Below are 27,757 nucleotides of genomic sequence, written 5' to 3'. Positions count from 1 at the left end.
CCATTTGATACTTGTTCTGTTGTCAGTATTTTTCAGAAAACTGATATTGAGCACTAGGTTCTTGGCATTTCTAGGTAATGATGTATTTAAATAAATGCTTGTGCTGTGATTCTAGAGGCCACCATTGTGGATAGTTGCAGCTACCTTTGTACCTCTCTTGTTTGGCATCCTATGATTATAGGAAAGAGGATGGAGACAAAAGTGTGCTTCTTTATAGCTAGTAGAAGACCTTCTGAACACACCTATGAAAAAAAATCTGAAAGAAACATTTTCTGTCACTTTTATATAGAAGAAAACTTCAGTTCTATGGCATTCTGTGTTTTCTGGGAGGCTTGAAAATAAAGAATGACACCTTGAATCTCTCTCACCTAAAATTATCCTTAAAATCTTCAGTAACTGAAGACTCTTGCATTGCAGGAGAACCTAATAGTTGCTTTATTCTACTTGTCTTTCAACGACTTCATTTTCTGTTGGCGTGGTTTGAAGTGTGAGAATAGTACCTGTGCACTACATAAACCTCTTCATGATCAGCATCTTTCTCTGAAGGCTGTCCTCCTTGTTTCTGCTTCATTTGAGACACAGACTAGAAAGTGCCATATACATAAGCACTCATTTTTTCTCTTATTCTGAACTTAGGGTTCTAACTACACTGGAGTGTTAACTGACTGCAGTGTGTGTTATCTTTCCTGTGTTCTGTCTGTCTAGAATATAGATGATGAACATGTTGGAGTAAGTTGCTTTGGAGTACTGATTTCCAAAAGGAAGATTTGTACATGGACAGATGAAGACAATTATATGAGTGATTAGAGTGATTGTTGTTTCCCTGTCCTCAATGCATCATTGTACTGATCATAAGCTCTTATCAATGAAGATACTGGCAGAAGCCTAAAGAGATTGCTTATCTGTTCTGTAATGCACAAGAACAAATGTTTGTTTCCTGGTGGACACACATCTGTGATAAAATCAACTGATTCCAGTATCATTCCATATATATCTAAAAGTATAGTATTAACTGTGTGTTTCTATTTTTCTCTTACCCTCATTATTGTCCGTTAAGATCCTGCTTTAAGCCTGTTTTGAGCTAAGGAAATTAGGTGCCCTGCAAGAGGTTTTATTTTCAGTCTCCAGAGATCCATCTCCAGAGATGGAATTTCTTTGTGAAGCTGGTTGTTCTTGCTGACTTGCTCTGTTTCTTTTATCTGATATTTTAGGAAGTAAAGAGGATGCCACTTAGAGATTGACATGAGCCACAGCTCAAACTTAGGAACAATATGTAACTTTTATAGAAATGTATCTTGGGATAATTGTTTTGGCATAGCTCAGTGAAAAGTAGATGAAGTTGATTTGAGGCTATTTTCAACTGATGTAAATAAATTTAATTTTTGAAGACACTAGCTGCAGTAGACTGGTGCAGGAAGAACTGTGATTGATGGTAAGTTTCTTCTGTATGGCTTATGTTTTAAGGAAACCCACAATTGAGGGAAACTGGTTTTTGTTATTAACTTATATAACTCAGGTATTGGAGTTTCATCTTGTCAGTCGTTTTTCATCTACCCATTCTTAAGTCTTCTAGTAGAGTACACTTTATTTAAATTTTAAAAGCAGAACAGACTCTCCTGAGGCACTGTTAATGTGTGCCATCAATTCCAATTCAGTAAGGTTGTTTCCACTGTCAGGAATTGTAGAGACGTCTTGACACCAGTAGAGATGAGGCAACAAAAACACCGTAAGGAAACTATCTGAATTAGGAAACTTACCTAAATTTTTTATGCGAGGCAGTTTTGCTTTGGTGAACTAATGCACATGACTGTTTTGTTCCATACAGAGAGTGGTGATTATACAGATTACAGTGATGATGATTACCTGGAAACGAGGAGGAGAAGATCAAGACGGAATCAGAAGAGACAAGTTAATTATAAGGAAGATTCAGAAAGCGATGGCTCACAGAAAAGTGTCCGATATGGGAAGGAGTTGAGAAGAGTCCATAAACGCAGGCTCTCCACTTCAGATAGTGAAGGTAAAATAAACAGTCCAGCATTTCCAGGAGCATGTGTGTGTCATCATCAGCATGAAGGGAAAGTTATATAATTCCAAGATTTCAGAGAACTGTCTTTCTAGAGTTACTTGATGTTTCTCAGAAACTCTTGCCTTCTGAAACAGCCCACTGGTAGTTTATGATGCACTGAGTCACTTCTCAAATTTATTAGTGCCCCTAATCCTGACTTCCAGGTCTGAATTTACTGTGCCTGACACAAAGTGTTGGGATTCCAAAATTGGCACCAATGCAACTGTTTCACCACTCTTCTGTTAAGAGGTCACGAAGCTGCATCCCACTAGTCTCTAAAGATTCTCTTATGTAAGAGGAAGGGCATTGCCTCTGATGCCCTGACTGTGTTTGTGCTGGTGGTTCAGAATCGTTCCATCTCCTGTTTAAGGAGCTGTGCCAAGTGCAGAGGAAGCCTCTCTCAGTAATGTCAGGAACACCATGAGTGATTGGTGTGTTTTGTGATTTATTATTAATTAGCTTTTACAAAATCAGCCAGTAACTTTGACTGTTTTGGATTGTGAGGGCCTGGATTATCAGACCTTAGGTCTGGCTTTCTGAATGCTGAATGGTGCAGGTTGCAATGAATACCAGGCTTCCTCAGAAAATGAGCCATCCTTGGCAGCCTGAGTGCCTCAGTTTTGGAAGGGCTGTCCTGAGATTACAGAGAGGTAGAGTATCCTCTAGGTGAGGGGAAACAAGTATGTAATGCAAGTCTGTAGTGTCTCAAAAACATGATCTTCAGTACAGCCTGTTCTCAGGCTCTGTGGTGGCTTTTTTTTCCAGCACTGGTGGCTTTAAACATTCCCTGGTTGACATTGTCTTTTCTTCATGAAGTCCCATGTCCTCAGCTTTTTTAAGTATTGGTTTTCCATGTCTTAAAGTCAGCACCATTTAGCACCTTTCCAGCACTCTCACACAGTTCCCACAGTATATCGTAAAGCATGTAACAGTGTTACTGGAATTGTAATTACTTTAAAAATAGAGGAACACTGACAGTCTCAATCAACTTGAATCTACATTAAATAATACCCTTTAAAATGAAAATTCCCATGATTTCTAATGGGAATCACAAAGAGACAACAAATTGTTTGCCATTTGATTTTTCAGTTTCCATCTTTTCTCACCGCAGCCATCAAAGATGAGTGTAAACGCCGTCAGGGTGTAGGCAATATTCCAATTTGCCAAAACACCAAGCCTCCCATTAAACAGCAGCAACCTTCAGGTGACAGGCTGCTTTCCTTTACTTTAGAAGAAGTTGCATATAATTTGGGTATGGCAGGGATATAGTACAGCTTCATGTGTGTGTGTAAATACATGAATTTCATGATAGAGCAGCCAACTTACTGGGGTTCTGAGTTTCTGTCAGAGTGCAAATGAAGTACATACTATGAAATAAGGAATGCAGTTCTGCGTTATTCCCAGCATGGAGTTACCAGTTTTAGGGGAAAACACACCTATTTCCAAAGCCTCTGGTACTCCTCAGATTGGAAGCAGAATATCCATAAATTGTTAATACTTGCTACATTAGAAGTTAATTTAAAAAGTAAAAAGAATGCAAGCCTCTTGGCTTGGTTGGGGAAACCAGGGGAAGGAGACAGAAATGTGTGTGCTCAGAGAGCTGTCTTGTTAATGAGTGTGAAAGATGAACAATAAATGTTGCACTGAGATTTGCTAATGGCTCTAAGTCTGCTGCTTCTTCCAGAGAGCTACACATCTAAGAACTCTGAAGATGATGAATCCACAAAGGAGTCAAAGCGATTGATTCGAAAACGTCGGCGAAGTACAGACGACTATTCCGAGGAAGGAGAGGATGAGGAGGAAGAAGGGAAGCCTGTCCGCAAACGCCTGAATCGAATTGAAACCGACGAGGAAGATGCGTGCGAAAACGCGAACGACGATGCAGAAACCCCCGCTCCTGCAGATAAGCTGCCAGCAGCACAAGCCCCCCAAGACAACCCCAAGAAGCACTGCTACCGGATAGAGAGTGATGACGAAGATGACTTTGATAATGTAGGGAAAGTAGAGAGCCCTTTGGACTACAGCCTGGTGGACTTGCCTTCCACCAATGGACAGAGCCCAGGGAAAACCATTGAGAACTTGATTGGCAAGCCAAGCGAGAAGACCCAGGCCCCCAAGGACAGCACAGCCAGTGCCAGCCTAGCGCCCAATGGGACAGGGAGTGGGCAGGAAGCAGTAGGGCCGGAGGAAGATGAAGATGAACTTTTGAGAGTGACTGACCTTGTTGATTACGTCTGTAACAGTGAACAGTTATAAGACTTCCATTTTTGTGCTAATTTATTCCACGGTAGCTCATACCAGCGGGCCAGTTATTAAAAGTTGTTTTATTTTTCCTAGAAAATTCTCCACTACAGTATCACTTTCTAGAAGCAAGAATTTCACCAGTCCTGCAGTCTTTCTGTGAAGTGACCAGTTTTGAACTTTGAAGATGAATTGCTGTAAATTCCCTCTCTTACCCCCCCTTTTCCTTCCAAGTCCATGGTCCTGGGTAATTTCACTCACAAAAACCTTATAACAACAAGAGATTTGTATATTTTTGACTTTATATTTCCTGAGTGCATACAAATTTGTGGAAATGGGTGGCCTAAGAAAGCATTCCAAATCAGTCAGGGCCCAAACCGGAACTGGGGTGGGTTTGGCTCAAGGGGTGGGGGGATGGGAGGGGGGTGGTGCAGAAGCACTTGTGCTTTAGCTTTTTCATATGAGATATATATTATATTTAAATGTTCACAACTTAGATTACAACTTAACAGACAGTTAAAAGCAAAATTAATGTCTGTACTGTCGCATTTTGTGAGTTGTAGGTTAACATACCATAGCTCATTTTAGTAATCACCTTCATGGAAGCAGTTTGATTTTAATACTGGAGGCAAACAGAATTATTAGAGGCCAAGAAGGTACCATAAGCAAGAACTCTGCTATTCATTATGACTTGCAGACTTTCCTAATAAACATCCTTTAAAATGTTTGTACAGTGAAGTGTACTGTAATGAAGTTTTTGACAGTCAAAACACTCTAGCCATGAATTTCTAAAGTGATCTCATGCACAGTTCATCAGATGGCCTTCAATGCACAGTGTCTAGTGGGAGGACGTATTGATGTCAAGTAAGTCTGTAAGCTGGATGTCAAGTAAGTCTGTAAGCACTGCAGACTTATACAGACAAAAGAACCCTGCAGTCACTGTCCAGCCACATGAGTTTCATACCCAGTTGGGGTATTCTGAACAAAATGTGTTTGTACAAATGACATTGACCACAGAATGACAGTGCATAAGAGGATGGAGGGATTTTCAAATAAACCATGACTGGTCCATTCATGCCCTTAATATCTACTTCAAATTGAAGTAAAAAAATGGAACAGTTTTCCTTTTGGAGGTTTCCTGTTTGGGGTTTGTGTGTGTTTTTGTTTTGGTTTTACTTATCTACCTGGATGTACTAGCAGGTTTTGAATGTAGTTGTTGGCCTTTGGCCATTAGAATTTTCTTAAAATACATTTTAATAACTGTCATGTGACCAACTGATTTCAAGAAGGCAGAGTTTCTGAGAGAAAACGCTTGACTCCAAGACATCTCATCAACTTTTCAGCAGGCATTAAGTGATATGTGCTTTTATTCAAGGGGGAAAAAAAAGACAATGGAAGAATAAAAACCCCACCAAATCAACATGGGGCACATCAAGAGCATTCAGTTTTCTCTTTACTCTGATTAAGATGTAGGCTGTAGCATTTGTACATGTTATAGGACACAGACAGCTCAAACAGATCTGCCAAACATTGAAATCCAAAGAAGTCACATCTATTAATCCTTTTGCTCTGAGATTTGGATTTTGACTGGTGTTTCTGTCCATTGCTGGCAATGGATGCACCAAAGCTGCTGCTGCCACTGAGGAGTGAGTTCTCCTTTCCTGCCCCACCTGATTCCCTTCCATTATACTGTATTTAATAGTTAGTCATTAAGCACTTCTGTTTTCTTGTACTAAAACCAGCATTAGGCCTTTACTAAATACCTCTCTAGAAAACCTAGATCCAAATTTTACCTACCTTCTGGCCTTTAAAATCTTGGTTTTGTTTCCCCACATCTTTCTCCCCAAAGTCTGTCAGAACCACTCCATGACTCTTACTTGTTTGGGTTCTAGCAGTGCATATATCATGCTATAAAACTAGGATCAGAAAGATGCAAAAAGATGGAACTTGCTCATTATCTGCTGTGCTAAGCAGGCTTGTGATTAAAAAGAAAGAGAAATCACTCTCTACATGACAATTTGATTTCATCAAAGATTAAATGTTTTCCTACCTTACTGATGTTAACAATTAACAGTTAAATGATAAAAAAAGGGTAGTGAAGAGCCACAGAAGCATAGAATGAGTTCTTAAAAGCATATGTAGCGTTTTAAGCTACTCTAGTGCTTTTCTTTGCCTAGGTGATGCATAAATGTAGTGTTTCTGAATTCTAATATACTTGTATGTTAGAACAAGTAAGAACATAAGGCTTCCACTTGTCCATGATAGTAGTTGCTGAGCATTTTTAATACTTGCAAACTGATTCACATCCATCAACTCTGTGGAATCCATAGTTCCTCATTTGTTTTGGCAGTGCTATATTTTCTTTTTCTGCCTGATGGAGCCTTTTAGTATCTGATCAAACATTCTTGCTTGTAGAGTCAACTTCAAATGCTAAATACTTAGTGGAGAGGTACTTGTGTGTGTAAGAAAATACAAAAGAGTTACAATTCTGGATATACCAATCATGAGAAAAATTGAGTACTTGAGTACTGAGTTAAAGCAATGTAAAAGTAGGAAAGACCAGGAAGCAAAATAGGAGCATTGAAGCTTGCATCAGAAGTGTCCTGTTTTAAAAATGGCCAGTTGTTACCGAATTGTACTTTCTATAGGTCTCTTCTTAAAAGCAACTTTTTTGTCTTCTAAGTCACCCTTGGTACCTGAGATGGCTTCATCCCATAGGATCTAGAGTTCCTCCTCAGATCAGTGGGAATGATGTGCAAGGAAAAACTGCAAAAAATGCTCTGGAAAGTATTACAGTTTTAAAACTTGGTATTTTTGTCATTTTTAAGGCTTCCTGCTTGGTGGAAAATGTATCATCTCCTATTTGGGAAGATGGCATTTTCTGGCAAGAGGCCAGCTATCACACAGGGTTCATGCTGTTACAGTATGTATATGTGATTCCAGAGTGAAAATGTCTTCCTGTTGTCCTTACGGTCTTGTGCCCTTCTGTGCTCAGTGTGAGATCAGAAGTTAGTTGTCTTTGAATAGTGATCTTCAGGTGTAGGTTTGGGCTTAAAGCTCAGACTGTATAGGAAACGGGAAACAGGCCAGGGATTGTTTTTAACGAGATCAAGCAGCTAGTGGCTGAACATGCCGAGCATTTATTCAGCAAACTCTTGTTTATTCCACACAGATTGTCACTAATAAGTCTTTTTTTTTACCAGCAAGCTCTTTTGTATATAACTGAATGGGGGGAAAGCTGATTTCTATGTGTAGTCTAAGTAGTACTGCTGGGAAGAACATATAGATCAAGTGGAGGAGTGGATTGTTTTGTACCTCCAAGATAAATGCTGGCTGTTTGCTTCCCTTTGTGGGGTTTCTGTGACTCAGCAACAAAAAGCACACAAGCGGGGCTACTGCAATAATGAATGGGGTGTGTTAATCCAAGCAGAAGGGGGATAGAATTAACAACTGGGTTGGTTTCAACACAGTTGCTGTCTTCTGGTTGTTGAGTCTGTTAAACCCAAGCATATTCTTGATATAAGATGGAAAGTGACATCATATTTAACAACCCTTAGTTAGCAAGGTCAGTGCTGAACAATCAACTCTTTGATACTTTCATTTTGTACATGCTGAATTACATTTTAAAATCACTGCATCTTCATGACTGTTTTTTTGAATGAACAGATTGTTCTGGTCTAGCAGCACTTAAGAGAAACGAGAGACGCTTTTTTCTAAAAAGCTCATTTTTGAAGTGTCACCTTCAAGATTTCGTTGTCTTTAAGTGTCTCAGTTACTCTCCGTATTATGGAAGCTAATGACTTAGTTGGACTTGTTTTCTAATTGCTGTGTCTGAACTCTTGGTGAGAGACCTTACATTGAGAAGCTCAAGGGGCAAAATATGTATGTTCACAAAAGAAAAATTGTATGGTAGTGGCACACTTGTTCTGATTTCTCTTCACATCTATTATTTAAACTACACTGGTATCCAGATGCTGCAACTGTGTAATAATTTTAATCCTTCATTGTCATGGGGTCCATTTTATACCAGTGTTTTCAGGTGCTTATAATAACATGGTTTTCAGTTTTTTGCAGTAGGAAGCTCTAGTCTAAACCTTCAAATAATTATTTCAAATCACATATTTTTACAATCTTCTTTTATGAAAAGTAAGAAAGGAGTTTTTACAGCACCTGCTTTTTAAAATTCACTTTGTAAACAGTGATTTTAATAAATCATGGCAGTAATGCTCACCCCCAGAACTGGTCTGACAAAGAGATTTGTATCATCTAATTAAAAAAAGCTTTATATAGGCCTTGAAAATTGGGTTTGATACATGTGCAATGACTACTATTCACAGATTTGTAATGTGGTTCTGATGTGCAGTGTGTACACTAGGTATGTATTTGCAGTTGATGTATGCTTCTGATTTGGTGGGTAGATAAAATCCTTAAATATATATAAATATATGTGGAAGATCAAGTATCTTCAAATGAAAGAGTAACTTTGGGAAAAAATTTGCATTGAATATGGTATGGGAATCTCTAGAAATAAGGCAGCAGAATTTTGCAAGTACTTAAGTGTTCAAAACTTCCATAGAAGCATTTAGGGTAGTGTCTGAAGTAAGGATTTACAGGATCAAGATCACATTTGCTGATAGTGTCTTCTGCCTCCCCTTCCCTAACAGTTAGCATAGGGACTGTATCTCACTTAAAATGTTGGAAGGCAGAAAGTAAAAAAAGTCCAGCAGAAATTATCCATTTGTGTGGGTTTTTTTTGGGTTTTTTTTTGTTTTGTTTTGTTTTTTTTTGTTGGTTTGGTTTGGTTGGAGTTTTTTTGCTGGTATATGCTGATATAAGAAAAATTGTATGACTAATTTTTATGTTTTACCCAGTCTGAGACCAGAAATATTTATCAGTTGGAAATTATTTCTGGAGACCCAGCAGTTGGGGTATTGAGGATTGCTAGTCACTTTGGAAAATCACATCACTTACCAAGCTCTTCTTTTAGATTAGGTGTAACTAACTGAGGTAGTTCCAAACAACAAAAACATGGGAATGATTGTCCCAACACTTCAGAGTAATTTAACTTACTTTGTATATTGCAGAAGATGTATATTGCTTAGTATAACACGTAAATAAAAGATTGCAGAGAGCTTCTGGGGGAAAGAATAAAACACTCTACAGTAGATAGGTATTTAGAGTTGAATCTGTGGTATAAAGTATCCAGATTCAACTGCCATTAAAGCCAAGTCATACAACTTGGGTTTTTGATTATCATCTTGTAAGTGCTGGGCCCCCACACCTGAGCTGAGGAGCAGGAGAGGGGACAGCATTGCAGTTAGAGCGGCACGCGTGCCTGCCAGTAGTTCTGCTGTTGCTCCATACAACCCCAAAGGTTGCTGAGGAGAGCTGAGCATTGGTTGGTGCAGCTCTGTTTGTTTGGCTGGTTTACTTTGTGCACTTTGCAGCACTTTGTGTATAGTCAGTCTCACTGGTTCCCCAGGTGCAGACAGTCACTCACTCCTGCTGTTCGGATGCTTGTTCCAATAACAGGGAGATGGGGAATGCATGGAGGGAAGTGGAATGGAATAGTGTGTATGCAAACTCATGCCATTTGCAAGAGAGGTCTTGGACAGGCCTAGAAGCTACTTGTGACTTGCTCTTTACAGGCTGGATTTCCAAAGGAAGGTCTCCATTTAGGAGAATCATCCTAATAGCCTCCTTTTCTCATCCTGATTTTCAAAGTAACTGGAAAATGTACTTGATGTCTCCTTCCTTGAAGGAATAAATAATATTCCTCCATCAGTGCAATGTGGATGTAGAAAAAATTAGGATCAGTCCATAGAATATTATGACAATGTTTGTCTCCAGGGATGATAGTCAGAGTCCACACAGTTTGCTTTCTTGTTTGTTCCTCTGTGTCCCACACGACTGAACTTGGATCAGTCTGGCAGAACTGAAGTGGTTCTACAGGGATAAAGTCCTTCTGCAAAAACATTATAGACCTAGTAACCAGTGCACTGTTTGTTAGTTAGAACAGTTAAAAGTCCTTAATAGATACTAATCTGCCACTCAAGGTAGTGGTAGGAAGGGAAGTCAAATCATAAAGCTGTAAGCCTGTTTAGTTTTTCATTTTGTACATGTTATATGGACTCTAAAATCTTGTACAGTACCTTATTCCTGTCCTCTATTCACTCAAAGGATGCTCCTCCCCCTAACTGGCATTTAACTGCCATTAAACTGTTGCCAATGCAATTGTTGGTTCCTGTTCGTGTTTCACAGCGCTCCTGCTTCAGCCAGGGGACGGATGGGACTGATCCAAACGCATGATGTTACCATTCCTGGGAGCAGGGCAGTTCTCGCACAGGCACAGATCCTGTCCGTGAGACAAACATTGGGGATTCTCAGTGTCCCATGTGGATGCTTACCCTCCAGTATTCTTTTGACAACTGGATCAAATCTGCCAGACAGGTCTCTTAAAATTTTCGATATGCTTACATGAAATACAGTTTTGTCTTGCTCCCGTGTGCTGTTTGTGTGTTTGCAAAGACACCTTGAGTTCCTTAAAAATGGTCTCCACAGCTGGCCTCATCTTTTATTTTCTTTCTCTAAAGAATTAACACAGTAAAGTTCCACAAGCGGAGCTCTTTATGTAGCATTTAATTCTTGCATTTTTTTGAGTCCTGAACCTTGGTTTTTTTCAGTCTTTCTTCAATCATGACTTGCTACAATATCAAAGGGAAAGGGCCCAGGGGACACACACTGTGTGTGTGGGAAGGGGGGGAAATACCTTGAAAAAACTGGAAGTGTTATTCTTGTTGCACATAAATTGGGTGGTGCTTTCACTGTCTTTTCCCTCCCACCGGTAATATCACGTGCATGTAAAACATGCTGCGTTAAAACTTTTTAAGATGGAAATCATGGTGGCATAGTGCTCAAAGGATTAACTGCAGTTTATTAACAGCTAATGTTTTTAGATTTGCAGTACACAACTGTTTAAATACTGTATTCCTTGTAAATGAAGTAAGAAGAAATGTTAAGGCTGGTGCCAATATTTTTGTTAATGAATTGTTCAGCGTTGTCTCTCACTACAGTCTGGTCAGAACTCTTTGTGTATAAGCTGGGCCTGAAGCCATTTTATAGCTTGTAGGCCTAATTGTGTAACTTTTCTTTCATAATGGTTTTGTTACAATATCTACTGTCATTTCTTTCATATAAATATGACATGTAAATTGTCATAATAAAAAAATTGAAATAACTTGATGTACAAAGTATAATGTGTATTGCAGATACAAGTGCTTTTTAATGAGCATTACACATGCACATACCTTTTTTAGCTTTAGAGCAAGCACTGAGTAGCGGCTGCTGTATATTGTTCCAGCCCGTGATGGTGCCACTGCCTGCCATGGGAATGGGCAACTCCTGGTTTATGTTGGTTTTGTTATAGCAGCTCAACTGACAGAACCTTCCTTTCTTTGAGCAGCTCTGGCTGATGGTGGGGAAGACCTGATGGACTTGTTTTTGCATTCACTATAGTTTTCTCTGTTCCATCTTTTATATACTTTTTATAGCTCATCTCCCAGTGATTTTGCAGTCACTTGACGAAAACCAGTGTGCATGCAGCCAGCACTGTACCCAGGAAGGCTGTGCCAGAAGATAGCCATGAGGTGTCCACATGGTGCTCCTGAAGGAAGAGCCAGGTTCATTTATTTAGGCTGAGATGTGTAAAACTTGGAAAAATTGGGGAAAAAAATTAAGTCTGCAGAGACACACTGAAAAAGCAGATGTTCTGACACATGGCAATGGACCTGGATGACATTTCAGGACTTTAGCAGGAGCAAGTCAGGGAGAAAGAAACAAATCGAAGAAGGGAGTAGCTTTTCTGTGTGAATTGCTGAAGCCTGTCAGTCTTTATTTTGAATGTATCTGTGGCTGCAGTCAAGCTGCTGTGTGTTTTTGTAGTGATGAGAAATTGCTGTGAAATCCATCCTTTTGCTTCAAATCCACTGCCAAAATGTTACACTTCCATGTTTAACAGATTCTGGGCATCTAAGTCTGAACTGACCATCTTATGGCAGGCAGTGCTGTGGAGAGAAACAAGCTCCCCTGGATGGTGACTCCCGCCTTCTGTGCTAAGGTGACAACACTGTGAAGGTACCTGCTGCTCTCCATTGCCTCTGAACACGGCCCTGGTTGACTAAATCACTGTTGGACATCCAGTGTTCAGACATCACTGGGGCTGGATCAGAATTCACTTCTTAAAGCTCTTAGAGCTGAAGGAAAGTTTTCAGGTAATGCCATTCTGTTCCATTCTAACTTAGAGGAAACATGTGCCTTCCCTCTCTAAGCTTCCCTCTCTAAGCTTCTCTTAGGTGCAGCACTCTACTCTGTGTGAAGTGTCTGGATTGTGTAAATAAGGAAGATGTGGATTTCTCCTCCTCTTTTAATGCCTCATCCTCAAAACCAATTTCCTGCCTGGGCTTAAACTATCCCTTTTCCCATTTTCTTTTGGAAGAGTGGTGTGTCACAGAAGACTTGCATTTGCATGCAGGAAGAGAAATAAACTCCATATTACTCTACTGCAGTGACTTCAACCAGCAGTAATTCAACCCCAACCACTCAGAAATTTTAATTTATAATGACCTAAAGTTGTTCTGTGATTTGGAGTTAACTACAAAGGTGGTGAGAACTCTCTGTGGCTGATATGACAGCCACATTAGGTAAGAGGGGGTGGACATCAACAGGACCATTGCTTTATAACCACTAAGTGCAGTGAATGGTATTTCCATATATTTGGATCTCTTCCTAGCAGCTGCCATAGTCTGATCTGTGTTCTTGGATGATCTGCAAATTTTTGTTTCCAGTTGGCCACTTATCTTGGTGTGGCAAACTTGAAAATGGTTGATAAATTCCCCTTTCCTCATCCCCTGTTGCCTCTGTTGGTTTTTCCAAGCTATTCCAGCAGTGTTTACATATCACTTCACTGTGAAATTTGCTTTCATTTCGGTCTAGGTGATTATTTGTATGAGTAACAATTATTTGCATTATTATTTGTGTAATTAAAATCCAAAGTGGGTAGGTATGGTTGACTAGCTTTCCAGAACATGGTCAATACTTCAGACTAAGAGAACCATGTTATGTTCTGCTCTTTGCTATCCAAGACCCTAGCTAGGAAAGTCCAGGGAAAGGAAAGATGGGAGACCTCATTAATTGGCTCATGTTTGTGAGAACCTGTGTTTGCACACAGGTAGCTAAATGACTCCTAAAAAGTAAATTTAAACTGATTAAAGGGAAGGTTAACACCCATGACAAGCTAACAACTTGCTTTTGGTACGTTGCTATGGCAGGAGCATTTGCCATCCTGACAAGTCAGGGGGAAGGGATGTTTGCAGTGATGCTGTCTCCCTGATGGCATTCACAGAAGCATCCCCTGACAGAGATGTACTTCACTGATGCATCAGTAATCCCTGTTTCTTACTGCAGTAGCAAGAGAAATGGTGTCAATCTGGGGAAGCAGCAGGGCCAGTGCTCATGAGGGGGTGGCAGCCTTCCCATCCCTGAGATGCGCTGTCCTGTGACATCCCCTGCTCACCAGGTACTGCAGTAGTGTCAGGCTCCTGACCCCAATTCATCACTGCTGGGGGAAATCAACTGGATACCCTTTAAGCAATTCAGGTACTTGTGATTTTCTTTTTCTTCTCTGTGTGCATTTATGAGACATTATGTGTTGGTCATCCACCAGAAATTCCCCTTCCAGCATCCAATAATGGTAATTGTGAATCTGCTGTATTTATTTATTATTATTTATTATCTTTCCCTCTGTCACCTGTCCAACGAGATTTACAGGCTAAAATAGCTGTGGTAGAGATCAAGAAACATTTGGAGAACGCTCTCACGCACAAGGTGTGATTGTTGTGGTGTCCTGTGCAGGGCTGGGAGATGGACTGGATGATCAATGTGAGTCCCTTCCAATTCAGGATATTCAAGGGTTCTGTGACTGCTCTTGGTACAGTCGATTATAGAATCTGAACATTTTGGGTTGGAAGGGACATTAAAGACGTGTTCCAACCATCTTGTTCCAAACCCCCTGCCATGGCCAGGGACAGCTTCCACTAGATCAGATTGCTCAAAGCCCCATCCAACCTGTCCTTGAACACTTCCAGGGATGGGGCAGCCACAGCTTCTCTGGGCAACCTGTACCGGTGCCTCACCACCCTCACAGGGAAGAATTCCTTTACAGTATCTTATCTCACTCCGCCCTCTGTCAATTTGAATATTTTCCCCTTGTCTTATCCCTTCACGTCCTTGCCCAAAGTCCCTCTCCAGCTTTCTTGTATCCCCCCTTTAGGTACTGGAAAGAGCTGTACGGTCTCCCTGGAGCCTTCTCTTCGGAGAACAGTTCTCAGCCTGTCCCCACAGCAGAGGTGCTCCAGCCCTCAGCGGTCACCTCAGCGCTCCCCTTTGCTCCTCTTCTCCAGACAAAGACGACTTAACTCGGACCCCGCCACTCGCGGCACCCAGAGCCGCGGCCGCAGCGGGCCCCGCGGAACGGGAGCGGTGACATCGCGTCCCGGGCGGAATCGCATCACAGAGCGGCGCGTTCCGCTTCCGGCGGCCGCGATGGTGGAGCAGGGCGGCGGCGGCGGCGCCATGAGCTTCCTCAAGCGCTTCCCGCCGCCGGCCGACGGCGTCCGCCACCAGCAGCCGGACACGGAGGCGCTGCTGGCGGGGCGCAGCCTGGGCTCCGGCACCCTCTACATCGCCGAGAGGTGCGGGGACACGCGGGGCTGGGACCCCTCGGGGGCTGCCCGGGACGGCCCTGAGAGGCCCGGGATGGGAGGTTCGGGTGACGGAGCCGTGATGTGGGGGAAGCCCTCGGGGTTTGTGAGGCTCTGCGGGGCGTCCCGCTGCTCCCGCTCGTTTTAAACCAGGCAAGAGGGAGCGGCACTGCCAGGGACCCGGCTGGCTGGGGCATTCAGGGCCGGGCTGGATGGGGCTTGGAGCAACCTGGTCTAGGGGGAGGTGTCCCTGCCCAAGGCAGGGGCTTGGAACGAGATGGCTGTAAGGTTCCTTCCCACCAAACCATTTTGTAAAACTCAGCATGGTGGAGAAATGTGCGTTTGCATCCCAGAAAGCCAGTTGTATCCTGGGCCACAGCAAAAGCAGCGTGGCCAGCTGGGCAAGAGGGGAAATTCTACCCCGCTGCTTTTGTGAGACCCCACCTGGAGTGCTGTATCCAGCACTGGAATCCCCAGCATAAGAAGGACCTGGAAATCTTAGAGCAAGTCCAGCAGACACCACAAAGTTGATAAGGGGACTGGAGCACTTCTGCTACAAAGGCAGGCTGAGAAAGTTGGGGTTGTTCAGCCTGGAGAAGAGAAAGTTGTGTGGAGACCTCATGGCAACCTCCCAGTATCAGAAGGGGCATGCAGGGAGGTCAGGATGGGGCTCTTTGACAGGAACTGTAGTGATAGGACAGGGAGGAATGGCTTCAAACTGAAAAAGAGCGCTAGATTGGTTTTTAGGAGAAAATTCTTTACTGTGAGCAGGGTGAGACCCTGGCACAGGTTGCCCAAAGAAACAGTAGATGGCCCATTCTTGGAAGTGTTCAAGGCCAGGTTGGTTGTGGCTCAGAGCATCCTGGTGTAGTGGAAGGTGTCCCTGCCTAAGGTAGTGGATTGGAACTAGATGATCTTTCAGTTCTTTTCCAACCCAAACCATTCTATAATTAAAACCATGGCAACTCTCCTCTTTTGACAGGGGAGTAGATGGGGCTGTTGGGTTTCTGCTGTTAATAACTCCTCTGGTTCTGTGAAGTCTTTCATGTTGCATTAATCACATGGAGACTGTTCTTACTAGGCAGGAATCAGTCTGGTTATTCTGGAAGATGTTATCTGAGCTCTTTATGGTCTCCTTTCAATTCTCCCTGCATTGTATAGCTCAGGGAGACAGCTTGATGATTAAAACAATGTAATTTTCTTTAACCATGGAAAAGTACTATAATATATTCTGTAATTGAAGAACATGGTTGGAACAAAAACATAATTTAAAATGTGCACTTTTAAAAACCTCAGACTAGGAAACTTTTATGAAATGGCCAATATTGTTGGAGGAGCTTTTGCCCCATCTGAGCTTGTTAGTGCTGTGTTGGAGGGGAAATCTCTCTGGATCTTTGTTCACTGTTTTATTTCGTTTGGTTACAGCTACCAGGACTTCTGTTTGCGGGGTATCTGCTCTGAGGATGTGTAATGTTGAGTTTCCTTGTAAGTTGCTTTCAGTAGACTTTTGTGTGAGACACCTGCAGGTCTACCAGCTTCCTCTCCACGTGTTTCAAGTGCACCACAGAGGTTTCACCAGAGTCATTTGTTGGGATGAACAGAAAACACAAGTGTTTGCAGGAGTGCCATGGGAGAACAGGACATCCAGGAGCAGAATGTGGCTCTTGATCCATGTAGTGACTCTTTGCCAGCAGCTGTAAACATTGAAGACTGGATAGTTGAGGCTAGGAAATAAACTCCTTGCTCCCACTGTACTACCTCTTGTTCTCAGCCAGATTTTCCAAGGCCAGGAGTCTTCTGTGAACTTTCCATTGGTTTTGTCCCACCACAAAAGCTTGTGAATGCTGAGTTTTGCACATGGTGGAGGTCTTGCTTTCTGGCACTGAGTATTTCTGTTTGCTGTGTGACATTGATTACAGGCACCCAAATTTAGTTTGAGTTTGATTTCTCAGTGTGTAGAAATATGTTGATTGTTCTGATACGAAGGAGGCAGCATCCTGGTGGTGACAACCTGTGCTGTCTCTTGCTGTGATTAGGGATGACAGTGAAAGTGGGGAAAGCAGAGGCTGTAGCACATAAGTTGTGACTGGAGGAATACCCATAACCTGGCTCTGCTGATCACAGAACTGACTGTTTTTCTACCTATAGGCTATACCCACATCAGATCTATAATCCTCTAGGAATTATGTCACTGACTTGCCTTTTGGTGTCCTCTTTGCTTTCCTCTTTGGAAAACTACATTTAATAGCTTGAGTTACAAATCACACTCTGAACCTCTGTAGTTGACTTTGGAATGATGGATATCTGCAGGGAGAAGAAAATGGAGAGGCAGGGAGGAAAATTCAGCATTTAGTGCAAATGTGATAAAGTTGTGATGGGTTTAGGGTTCTTAGCTTCACATTCTTTCAGCAAAGATGTCTTTTACCTCAGCCATCAGTTAATGCTGTTGCAAAGTCCCATTCAGGCAGGTCCAGGACTGTGTATGCCTGTAGAGTGGGCTAAGTTCCTTGTCCACAATTACTCACGTTTTGGGGTTGGTTTGCTTTTCTGCAGGCTTGAATCAGATACTGTCCTCTGTTAGTTTCTAACTTGTCTCTTCTTTTTTTCCTCCCTCATTAGTCGCCTGTCTTGGCTGGAAAACTCTGGAGTTGGCTTCTCCTTGGATTACCCCACCATAAGTTTACATGCCGTCTCCAGGGACCTGAGTGCCTACCCAAGGGAGCATTTATACGTCATGGTGAACGCCAAGTTCGAAGGTAAGGAGTGTTGCTTGCTGCTCCCACACAGTCCTGAGTGACAGGATTTCCTCCTCAGTAGGAGGAAATGTTGATTTGAAGTAATTGCTTGTATTTTATTTTCCTGAAGAGTAGTTATTGTAGAAGCGCAGCTTAGCGTTTGTTCAGAGTCACTTCTTTGCAGTTCTGCTCTCAGCTTGTGGCAGTGTATGTTGAAGCTGCCGAGAATTAGTTCTCTGCCCTCTTACACTGTTTTAAACACTTTAGTTCCTCTGCCGGTCTCCCTGTGATTCCATCTTGAGTATGTTTTTTTCTTTATTGAATTTATGTTAATGTTGCTGCCCTCTCCAGTCTTGATGAATTCCTGCTGTTTCACAGCCAGGGAATTTTTGTTCATTTTCTCCCACAGCTTGGTTAAATACAAACAAGAAAAGGCAATAGGTCATGTTACCAGGCTTTAATGAATCTTTGTGGATGGCCCACAAAACCCACCTTTTTGACCATTCTTGCTTTGATGCAGAGAAAGCGAACTTTCTGTTTCATTGTTTGTATGAAAATTGTATTTTTATATATATATATTTTTTTTTTCTTCTGGAAGACCTGTTAATATTTAAGTGTGTCAAAAATTGCCATCGCAATTGAAGATTAAATGTTAGATCTTGAGCAGGTCTCCTTTTCCCCTTCATGCCTACTGGTCCTCACAGCTTAAGGTTAAAATCTGGCATTTTAATTTTTTTTTTTTAATGTATCCAAAAAGTAATGACAAGACTCTGAGGAGGTGTAGGTGCTTTTAAGCTGTTAGTGCATTATTTCGGTGGAGGTGCTTTTAAGCTGTTAGTGCATTATTTCCTTCTCTTATATTACTAATGTTCTCTGACAGTCTATCACTACAAATAATAAGAGGACATTTGCATATGCTTCTTGGTTCTTCTTCCTCATTTTCCTTTAGCTGCGTTTATTTTGAAGTAAAAAGAGCCTCATCTGAAGAAAGATGCTGTTTGTAGCTTTTAATTCATTCTGATTATGGCATTTGAAAATATGGATATCCTGTGAAAGCCTTTATCTAGAAATCCTTAATAGACTGATATTTTATGGGTAATATTTTGTGGGTGTATTTTTTAGTATATCAGCTCTGCCTACAGTAAATTTTCCACAGCAGATAAGTTTTGCTTTTCAAAGTCTAGCCCTGGCCTGCAATTTTAACTGCTGAATAGTGTTAAACATTTCCACTTAGCTGGCTTCAGGAGCCTTCATTCGCAGTTGTGCAGGGTACATTGTGTTCTTCCTCTCAAAGTTTTGCATGTGCTCTCTGTGTGTTTGTGCCTTGTCCTCACCCCTTTTTTAGAAAAAGGCACTCAGAGGTTGACGGCATTGAAAACAAAGAGCTGGACTCAGCAGTAACAAGCTGTGCCTGCGGGTGTCAGTTGGAAAAGAACTGGGTAACTTCCTTGCACACTTCATTTCTGGGGCAGCTGACTGGCAGCTTCTTGGCATCTTCATATTCTTGGTGGTGCCAGTTTTGTGTGTGATAAAAACTATGGCACTCTCAATGGCACAGCCTCTTCTCCTGTAGAAAATAATTGTGCACTTCTGAGGCTGTCAGTGCAGTGTCCCCAGCCTCGAAGTGAGGAACTGCAGCCATTTTGGTGGGGTTTTTATTCACAGAAAGTAGAACACCATACTGATGCTTATTTATTCATGTACATGGCTACAGAAGTCAGAAAGCACTACAGTTGTCACTGGTTCTGGGTGCACTTTGTATTTCTGACAGCTTGCTGGCTGACTGGGAATGTTGGAAATGGAGCAGAGATCCTCTGCATATGTCAGAGTCCCTGTGAGGGGCCACACTGGAAGCTAGCTGATTTAGTGAAAATAATGTTAAGGATCCATGAAAAAATGCATGTGATTTAAAAAATGATAACGGGGGTTTTGAGCGCTGTTGTTTTTAATAAGAATCAGGCACTTTTCCTGAAATACTTGAGTACATTGTGTGACCAGTACAGAAATCTTTACTCCTTAAGTTATAAACAGAAAAGTTTTCACATGTTTTGCAAGTGTTGTTGAGGTGCTATGAGAGGGCCTCATATATCCATGTGGGTCTTGGAGTGTCATGGTGTTCTTTGGGAGAACAGAGTGGAGGTTTTGTGCCTCTCCTAGGTTGTTTCTGATTTGATTATTTGTGTGCTCCTGAAAGAATAAGCATATGTGACTTCTTTTTTTTTTTTTTACAAAATAAACATGTTTATTCTAAATCTTTCTATTTCTTAAAGAGGAGACAAAAGAGGCTCCCATGACTGAAGGGGAGGAGGACGACAGCGATGATGACGTTGAACCGATTGCAGAGTTCAGATTTGTACCTAGCGACAAATCAGCCTGTAAGTGTGAATGGGAGCTGTGTTTTACTTTACTTTAAAGTCCTGGTTATATGTGGAAGACACTTGGGTGGAGAGATGTAAATACTATGATCCTTCAGTGTCTTTCTCTAGTGACTTGATTCCTGTGTGCTGGAAAGAATAAAGCAAATTGTTTTATCTGGCTTGAAAAATGGACTCTTTCAAGCAGCTGCTTCTCAAGGAGAATTCCAGTGCATTAAAATATAAACTGTTGAGTAAAAATACACAATGTGGATAATCTCACTTATATACATTTGCAGAGAATACGTATGGGAAATGTCTTTTTAATTACAAATTCAGTGATACTTGAGTCAGTGACAATTTCATTAGAAACATGCTAATACCCTGACACTACCACTGGAAAGCTGTCATATCCTGTCTGGTGTGGAGCTTACAGTTGGATTCAAGTTTTAGGAAACTGATAAATGAGATGCTGCAAGTTTTCCTGCAGTAGGTAGCCACAGAATTGTCCAGAGATAAACCTTTATCATCAATAAAATAATGCAAAAGTGCTGTTAAGAGGCTAAAGCACCAGGCTGGATCTCTGAAACCTGATTTGTTTCTTACATGGCTTCTGGCTTGTTGGATGATGTTTTCAAATACGAATTCAGTTGTGGTTCTGCTAAAGGAGTATCCTGACTCCCTCTGATCACTTGGAGAGGGGTTTCTTGCCTGTTGCTTTGGGGTGCTGGTGGAGGTTTGTGTTCACTTGTGTTCCTGCAGTGGAAGCCATGTTCTCAGCGATGTGTGAGTGCCAGGCCCTGCACCCAGACCCGGATGATGAGGACTCAGACAACGATTACGAAGGGGACGAGTACGATGTTGAGGCCCGCGGTTGGTAACAATTGCTTCTTTTGAAATACCTGCCAGCCCTTGGATACCTGGTATCTGTCATAATTGTTTATTACTCACCTTGCCTAAACATCCCTTTTATCACAGGCACAGTATAGAAATTCATAAATCTGCAGAAAGCCTATAGTTTAGCTATTGCAAATGACAGGAATTTAGCAAAAGCATTGTTCTGGCTCTCCAAAGCCCACAATGAGCAGCCTTTCCTCTTCCCAGCAGCTGTGCTAGCCCAGGTTCAATGCCTGTGCTGCTTTGTGGTCAGTTCACATTGCTGTGTGTATTCTTTACCTGATGTAAGCAGCTTTTTAATGTCAGTTCATCTGAGCATAACTTGCCCAGCTGCTCCCCTGTTCCTCCACCTCTGCATGTTTCTGGCTCCTAAACTTAAGTCTGCTAAATATAAACTTGTTTTTGCAGAGCTAGAACAAGGTGACATCCCAAGCTTTTACACATATGAAGAGGGGTTGTCACATTTAACTGCAGAAGGCCAGGCCACGCTGGAGAGGTTAGAAGGCATGTTAGCCCAGTCTGTCAGCACCCAGTACAACATGGCTGGAGTGAGAACAGAGGACTCCATAAGGGAGTTTGAAGGTAAGACGTGCTTTTGTTTTACTAAAGAATATGTCTTCATCAGTGACACAGCCAGCGGGATCGAGTGCACCCTCAGCATGTTTGCAAACACCAAGCTGAGGGGTGCGGTTGACACTCCAGAAGGATGGGATGCCATCCAGAGGGTCCTGAACGAAACTGAGGAGTGGATCCATAGGAACCTCATGAGGTTCAACAAGGCCAAGTGCAAGGTGTTGAACCTAGGTTGGAGCAACTCCCAGTATCAACACAGGCTGGGAGATGAAGGGATTAAGAGCAGCCCTGCCAAAAAGGACGTGGGGGTGCTGGTGGATGAAAAGTTGGACATAACCTGGCAATGGTCACTCAGCCCAGAACACCAGTCATGTCCTGGGCTGTACCCAAAGCAGTGTGGCCAGCAGGGCGAGGGAGGGGAATCTGCCCCTCTGCTCCACTCTGTTGAGACCCCACCTCCAGTGCTGCATCCAGCTCTGGGGTCCTCAGCATAATAGGATATGGACCTACTGGAGTGAGTCCAGAGGTCATTAAGATGATAGGGAGTCTGGAGCACCTCTGTTATGGAAACAGGCTGAGACAGTTGGGATGTTCAGCTTGGAAAAGAGAAGGCTCTCAGACGACCTTACTGAGGCCTTTCAGTACTTAAAGATGGGACAGACTTTTCTGTAATACCAGTTGCTGTAGGACAAGGGGGAGTGGCTTCAAACCAAAGGAGGTGAGACTCACACTGATAAAAGGAGAGATTTTTTACTATGGGGGTGGTGAGCCACTTGCCCAGAGAAGCTGTGGATGCCCCATCCCTGGAAGTGTTCAAGACCAGGCTGGATGGGGCTTTGAGCAACCTGGTCTAGTTGGAGGTGTTCCTGCCCATGGCTGCAAGGTCCCTTCCAACCCAAACCATTCTGAGGCTCTATGGTAGGAAAGTGGTGGCTCTCCAGTTTGGCTAATCCATAAAGCAGGACTGAGCGAGTGCAATGCTGTGGGTGATATCTCACTGCAGAAGGTGAGGGGTCACCCACATGCCTGTGGCCCTGTGGGCACCATGTTATTTGCTGTGGATTGAGGGCTGCTCTGTCAAGGAGTGAGCACTTCAGTGTTAAGAACACGTGATTCTTCCTGGTATGATTTCCTGGAACAGTGGTAAAGTGAAGTTGATTTAGGATTAAAAAAAAAAAAATTATCAGTATACACCAGGGTTAGGAAGCAGTTTCTACTCTAAATGAATTGTAGTTTTTATTTGAGTTTTGATTTTGGGTTTTTTTTTTTTTAATACCCTAAATTAGAAGTTAAGTTATCTTAACAGAGTTCAGGGTGAATTCTGAATAATTCAAACACTGAAACAGAATTATTTAAACAGATCTATTTTTCTGAAGGATGCTTAATTCTATTGATTATTCAAGTGTGTATTTGAGTAAAATTTCTTTTTGGCTGGGGGAAAACCACCTGATTTCTCAGACTCTGTCTTTTCTGTGTGCTGTTTTCACTAGAGCAATATATTATCTGGGAGAAGAACAGGGAAGTACTTTAGTAGTATTGCTTCTCTTTTATATATAAATTGCAGTGCTTTTTATATGCCTTCATGTTTTTTGAAAGATGGAAAATTATCCAGCACTTGTGGATTTCTAGAAAATAATAACTAATTTGTTCTCATCCACAGGGAGAAGTTTTTAATCTTGTTTTGTCAGTTGTTTTCAGGTTATCTTTGTTCTGCAGTTTTGAATAAATTTATGTAAAGACAACCATAGGTGGTAGGTTCCTGTTTCAGCAGTGCCCTTTGTTTGAAAATTTAGTCAGGTTTCTGAATTCCAAATTTCCAGAAATGAATATAAATAGAACAGCAAGTATATCATGTGTATCCGAGTCATCTTCATCAGTTTTCTTTACTTTTCTAATCTTACGTGCTACAATACAGCTGCTTGGTGTGCTGCAATTATAAATATCCCCAGGGCTGCTCAGTTTCAGAGTTACTTTATTTTTTGACATTGTAGCGTAGGGCAATCTTTCTTTTCAATGATTGTTTCAAAACAGGATACAGCCTCTTCCTACTCAAATAAAGTTGTTCAAATGAATAATTACATTTGTTACACCAAAACTTTAAAACATGAAATAATTAAAATACAGTATTTAAGTCTTCTAATAAGACAGGGTGAGATGAGGTTGTAGGAAGTGACTTCTGTAAATGTCTAATCAAAAGTGCTGGAGCAACCCCAGAAACTTGTGAGCCTATCAGCGTTTCCTTAGGCTACTTTCAGAAGTTCAGTGAAGGGGTTTTCTGTCCTGGCCACCTCTTGTCAGCAGAGGGCATCCACTCTCTTTCCCGTGAGAACATCATCCCTCATCCGCTTGTTTACGGAGCACTGGCTGTTTTTTTTCAGATGGGATGGAGGTGGACATAGCACCAGTAGTTGCCGGGCAGTTTGAAGATGCCGAAGTCGATCACTGAGGAGGACAGGTGTTGCTGTAAGTTCTTCTGACTTCTCACACCAGTGCTTTTCAGTCCTGCAGAGCCTTCCCTCTCTGTAATTTGTGTAGTGTATGTGATCATACAGGAGGTGTTCCATTATATCAGGATGGTGGTCATACAGAAGAAGGAAAAGGGAATTGTAGTTATCACGAATGTAGAAAGATGTTTAATGTTCTGTGCCAAAATACCTGTTGGCATAAACCATTACCCTGCAGAGGCAACCTGCATGAATGTGCTTGGAAGACAGGTCAGCCTTTTAGTTGATTTAAGAATTGTCTAATCTCAGAGGCTCTTAGATGCTGATATTTGAACACTGGAGGCATCCCTGGGAAGTTACTGTCTTTAGTGTCTGTTGTTTTGCCCTTAGTGTGTAGGATTTCCCCAGGGGGCAGGACACTTCACAGCACTCCAAGTCCATCTCTTCCTTCATTATAAGCAGACCAGGAACAGTTCCTGGTAAAGTTACTGAGCCATCTGGATGGGATTGCTCTCAGGAGTGAACAGCTTAGAGACAACACCCTGCTCAAGTGGTTGTGCCAGTGTGATCCCTTGTCTTCCATCACTTTTCTTCTCTTAGTAGCATTACAAGATGTGCCAGTGGTTCCTCGCTGGTGCTGGGAGGGAGAGGAAGAGCAGCTTTTTCTGGGACTGTCTGTAGAGATGCACAGGCACAGTGGGGTTGTGATGCCACCTTTGCTTCAGCAGTGCTCAGTCTGTACGTGCTGCTCAAGTGGTGCTGTGTTGTCCCAGTTCTTCTGCCTGTTTCAGAAAGGAGACTGACGGCTCTTACCTTAAAGTGAGTGTCCAACTATCCCACTTGAAATGGTGGAGAGAGCAGCTGTGGAGCAGACAACCAAAAGCTCAGGGAAGGAAGGAGGAAAGGGACACAAAAAGGAGTGTGACATATTGAAAGAAAAGTGGGAAAGTAGTTTATATGGGATTACAGTGTCACAAAGAAAGAGGCTGCAGTTCTCCCAAGGAGAGCTGTAGTGGAGGGGTGCTGCATACCTGTATTCCTCCTCTGTTGCTTATTTTTCTTTGTTGCTGCAGTTCTGAAAGTCTCAGCGCAGTCTTGTGTTCACTTACTGACCTCCATCACTGCCACTGTTCCTGAATTGATATTTATTTTCTGGTGTAAGAGCTCAAACTTCTGTAGTTGCATTTCTACCCTGAGAAGGACTGAAGAACAGAGAGGAGTTCTTAAAAAAAAAAAAATTAGATGCTGGTTGCCCTGCCATTGGCTGGTTTGCCAGTTTGGTAAAGGACACACTTAAAAATCAGAGAAAAGCCTTTAGCTGTAGATCAGGTGCCTCTTAGTAAGTGAATGGAAATTTAGACTCAGATGACTCCATCTGCAAGATTATTTTGATCAACGGCTTATTTAAAAAAAAAAAAAAACAAACATGCTGTTGAAAAATTCAAATTTGACTGCTTTACCTATTATCCTGGTTAAAATTTAACTGGATTAAGGAGAATTAGTAGTTGATAGTAGATCTCTAAGAAGCCTGAAAGTGCTGATGGGAAGTGTTGTAGATTGTTCTTCTAGAAAAGGACAAAATACACCCAGTAAGAAGTAGTGCTGCCTCCCATGGTACAGCATGTGGCTGTGAGAGATGAATGCTGTGAGAGGTGACTGGAGAGGATTTCCTCCTGTGCTTCTGCTTGTGCTGATCACAGCTGAGAGGCTGATCCCTGTCAGAGCAGATCAAGTGACCTGCATTTGCAGTGTCAGGTGCTCCACGTAGCAGTTTGGGATGGCCCTTTTTAGAGTAACCACCAGCTTGAGTGTTGGATGTAATCTAAGGAAGTTTAGGAATCTAGGATCTAAGGCAGCAGCAAGGAACTTAAGGTAGAAAGTGACACAGACAGGTCTTGGAGGTCTGTGCTAATCACTCTGCTCAGAGGGTGGCTTGGCCCTACACTCAGTATGTAGGGGTGGAGAGGGAGCATACTGTGATCTTGTGGGTACTCCATGGAGCAGCTTGGCCCTTTTAACCTCCTGAACTGCAAAATGATCTACAGGGACATCTTGTTGGTGATCCCTTAGAGAGCAGCATGCTGTCCTGCCTCCCAAACAGTGCCCTTGTGTGATGCTCATGCTGCATGCCACCCAAATGAGATGTGACAGTCTCCTGCTGAAGCTCCTGGAAGACTTGCTGGCAGTTGGTGCAGGACATTTCCAGTGTTCCTGCAATAAGTGGTGTTTTGTCTGTGGCATCACAAGGCTGCAGCAATTGTTCTGAAGCAACTGGTGTGTCTGAGTGTGGGTGCAGCAGGGTCTGCCAGGGCACCCTGGTGGCTGCTGTGAGCACATGCTGTCCTTAGCTGACCTGAGTTAGAGCTGCTGCCAAAGGCAAAGATGCTCAGCTCTTCTGAAAATTCATGGGCTTGTAGTAATGTGCTGTCCTCTGACTGCAACCAACAGATAGCAACTACTCTGTGATGCTTAATAACCTTTTATTTTAATGCCAATTCTGTAAACTTGGGTGTCTTGTGTCTTTCAGATTCCTCTTGTGGCACTTCCAGAATAAGCTGTAAAACCGAAGGCATTGCAGTGACTGTTGGGAGTTAACCTTTCTTTTAATGACCTAAGTTTAGACATCTAGGTCTATAAATGCTTGTAGAGATGTTTAAAACAGGGTTTGACATTTGTGACCACTATGGGGTTATTAAAAAAAAACAACAAAATAAACAAAAACAATAAAACCTCTTGCATCTAACACTTGAATGGGGCTAATCAGGGGTCATTTCATAGAATCACAGAATGATTTGGGTTGGAACAGACCTTAAAGATCATCTGGTTCCAATCTCACCTGCCATGGGCATGGATGCCATTGAGTAGGTCAGGTTGCTCAGGACCCCATCCTAACCTGGCTGTGAACACTTCCAGGGATGGGGCAGCCACAGTCTCTCTGACCAAACTCTCTGGCCTTTTAAAGAATCCTTTGGAGGAATTCTAGGACTTCAGAAATAATACTGTAAGTAGAACAGAATTTTAGATTGTCCTAGAATTTTCCATATTTTTTTACCTGTCATTGACTCTGTGGAGTAGAAATGGGAATAGAAGTGTTATAACTAAAAGGAAATAGGGTTGGCCAAGGATTAAAAGAAAAGCTAAATTAAAACCCCTTCAAGTAACTGGCTTTACCATTTCAGTGCTATCCCTTTCATTTCTCTGAGAGCTGAGCTTGGGTGGTAGAAGAGATGGAATAAAGTCTGTAAGGTCCGGACAAAGAGAACTGTTTTGTGTCTTTGTATTAAATGTTAACATTGTTAAATAAACTTAAGATTTTTGTATCTCACAACCAGCTCACTGTTGCAGTTCTCCCTCCTTTACTTCAGCAAGCAGCTTGAGCCCTTGAGTTTCAGAACACTCTTCTGTAACAAAAAAATCTTCAGAGAAGCCAAAGCCATTTTCATAATTTACCTGGATGTGAGGATAAAAGGGTAGAGCATTTGCACAGTATGCCTGTGACAGAGTTAGCCAGATGCATCCCAAACTTAGGAACCCAGCTTTAGATTGCCAAGATGTTGGTTCTGCTGGAGCTTTTCCTGTTTCATCTCTCTGCAGGGTGGTGATTTTGCCATTGGAAAATATCAGCAAATTCAGGTTGTTCCTCTCTTTCCCTAGTATTGAACGTCTGGACCAAACTTCCTCCATTTTCTTT

The 27,757-nt window shown here is 42.2% G+C and overlaps 2 protein-coding genes and 1 long non-coding RNA gene across 3 annotated transcripts in view; 2 read left to right on the top strand and 1 right to left on the bottom strand.

Moving 5' to 3' along the window:
• Positions 1-11,548, top strand: part of RSF1 (remodeling and spacing factor 1) — a 67,856-nt gene extending 56,308 nt beyond the window's left edge. The window contains exons 15-16 of the mRNA XM_053971073.1: positions 1,826-2,017; positions 3,750-11,548. Coding sequence (XP_053827048.1) covers positions 1,826-2,017; positions 3,750-4,321 — 764 coding nt within the window. The 3' untranslated portion in view covers positions 4,322-11,548. The remainder of the gene's footprint in view (positions 1-1,825; positions 2,018-3,749) is intronic.
• A 2,524-nt stretch (positions 11,549-14,072) lies between these two features.
• LOC128803255 (uncharacterized) lies at positions 14,073-14,809 on the bottom strand. The gene is made up of 2 exons (XR_008435663.1): positions 14,733-14,809; positions 14,073-14,310 (listed from the first exon to the last, which is right to left on the bottom strand). It is a non-coding gene; the product is annotated as an uncharacterized LOC128803255 (long non-coding RNA).
• A 65-nt stretch (positions 14,810-14,874) lies between these two features.
• CLNS1A (chloride nucleotide-sensitive channel 1A) lies at positions 14,875-27,397 on the top strand. Its single transcript, XM_053970023.1, has 7 exons — positions 14,875-15,054; positions 17,683-17,819; positions 20,069-20,173; positions 20,915-21,025; positions 21,458-21,631; positions 24,001-24,085; positions 26,594-27,397. The coding sequence occupies exons 1-6, from the start codon at positions 14,906-14,908 to the stop codon at positions 24,066-24,068; spliced, it is 744 nt and encodes a 247-aa protein (XP_053825998.1). The 5' UTR covers positions 14,875-14,905; the 3' UTR covers positions 24,069-24,085; positions 26,594-27,397.
• Positions 27,398-27,757: the final 360 nt, after the last annotated feature.

This window comes from Vidua macroura, chromosome 2 (assembly GCF_024509145.1).
Source record: "Vidua macroura isolate BioBank_ID:100142 chromosome 2, ASM2450914v1, whole genome shotgun sequence".
In the NCBI taxonomy this organism is placed as follows: Eukaryota; Metazoa; Chordata; class Aves; order Passeriformes; family Viduidae; genus Vidua; species Vidua macroura.
The sequence above is the reverse complement of the archived record's forward strand: the minus strand, read 5'-3'. Positions and strand labels throughout refer to the sequence as shown.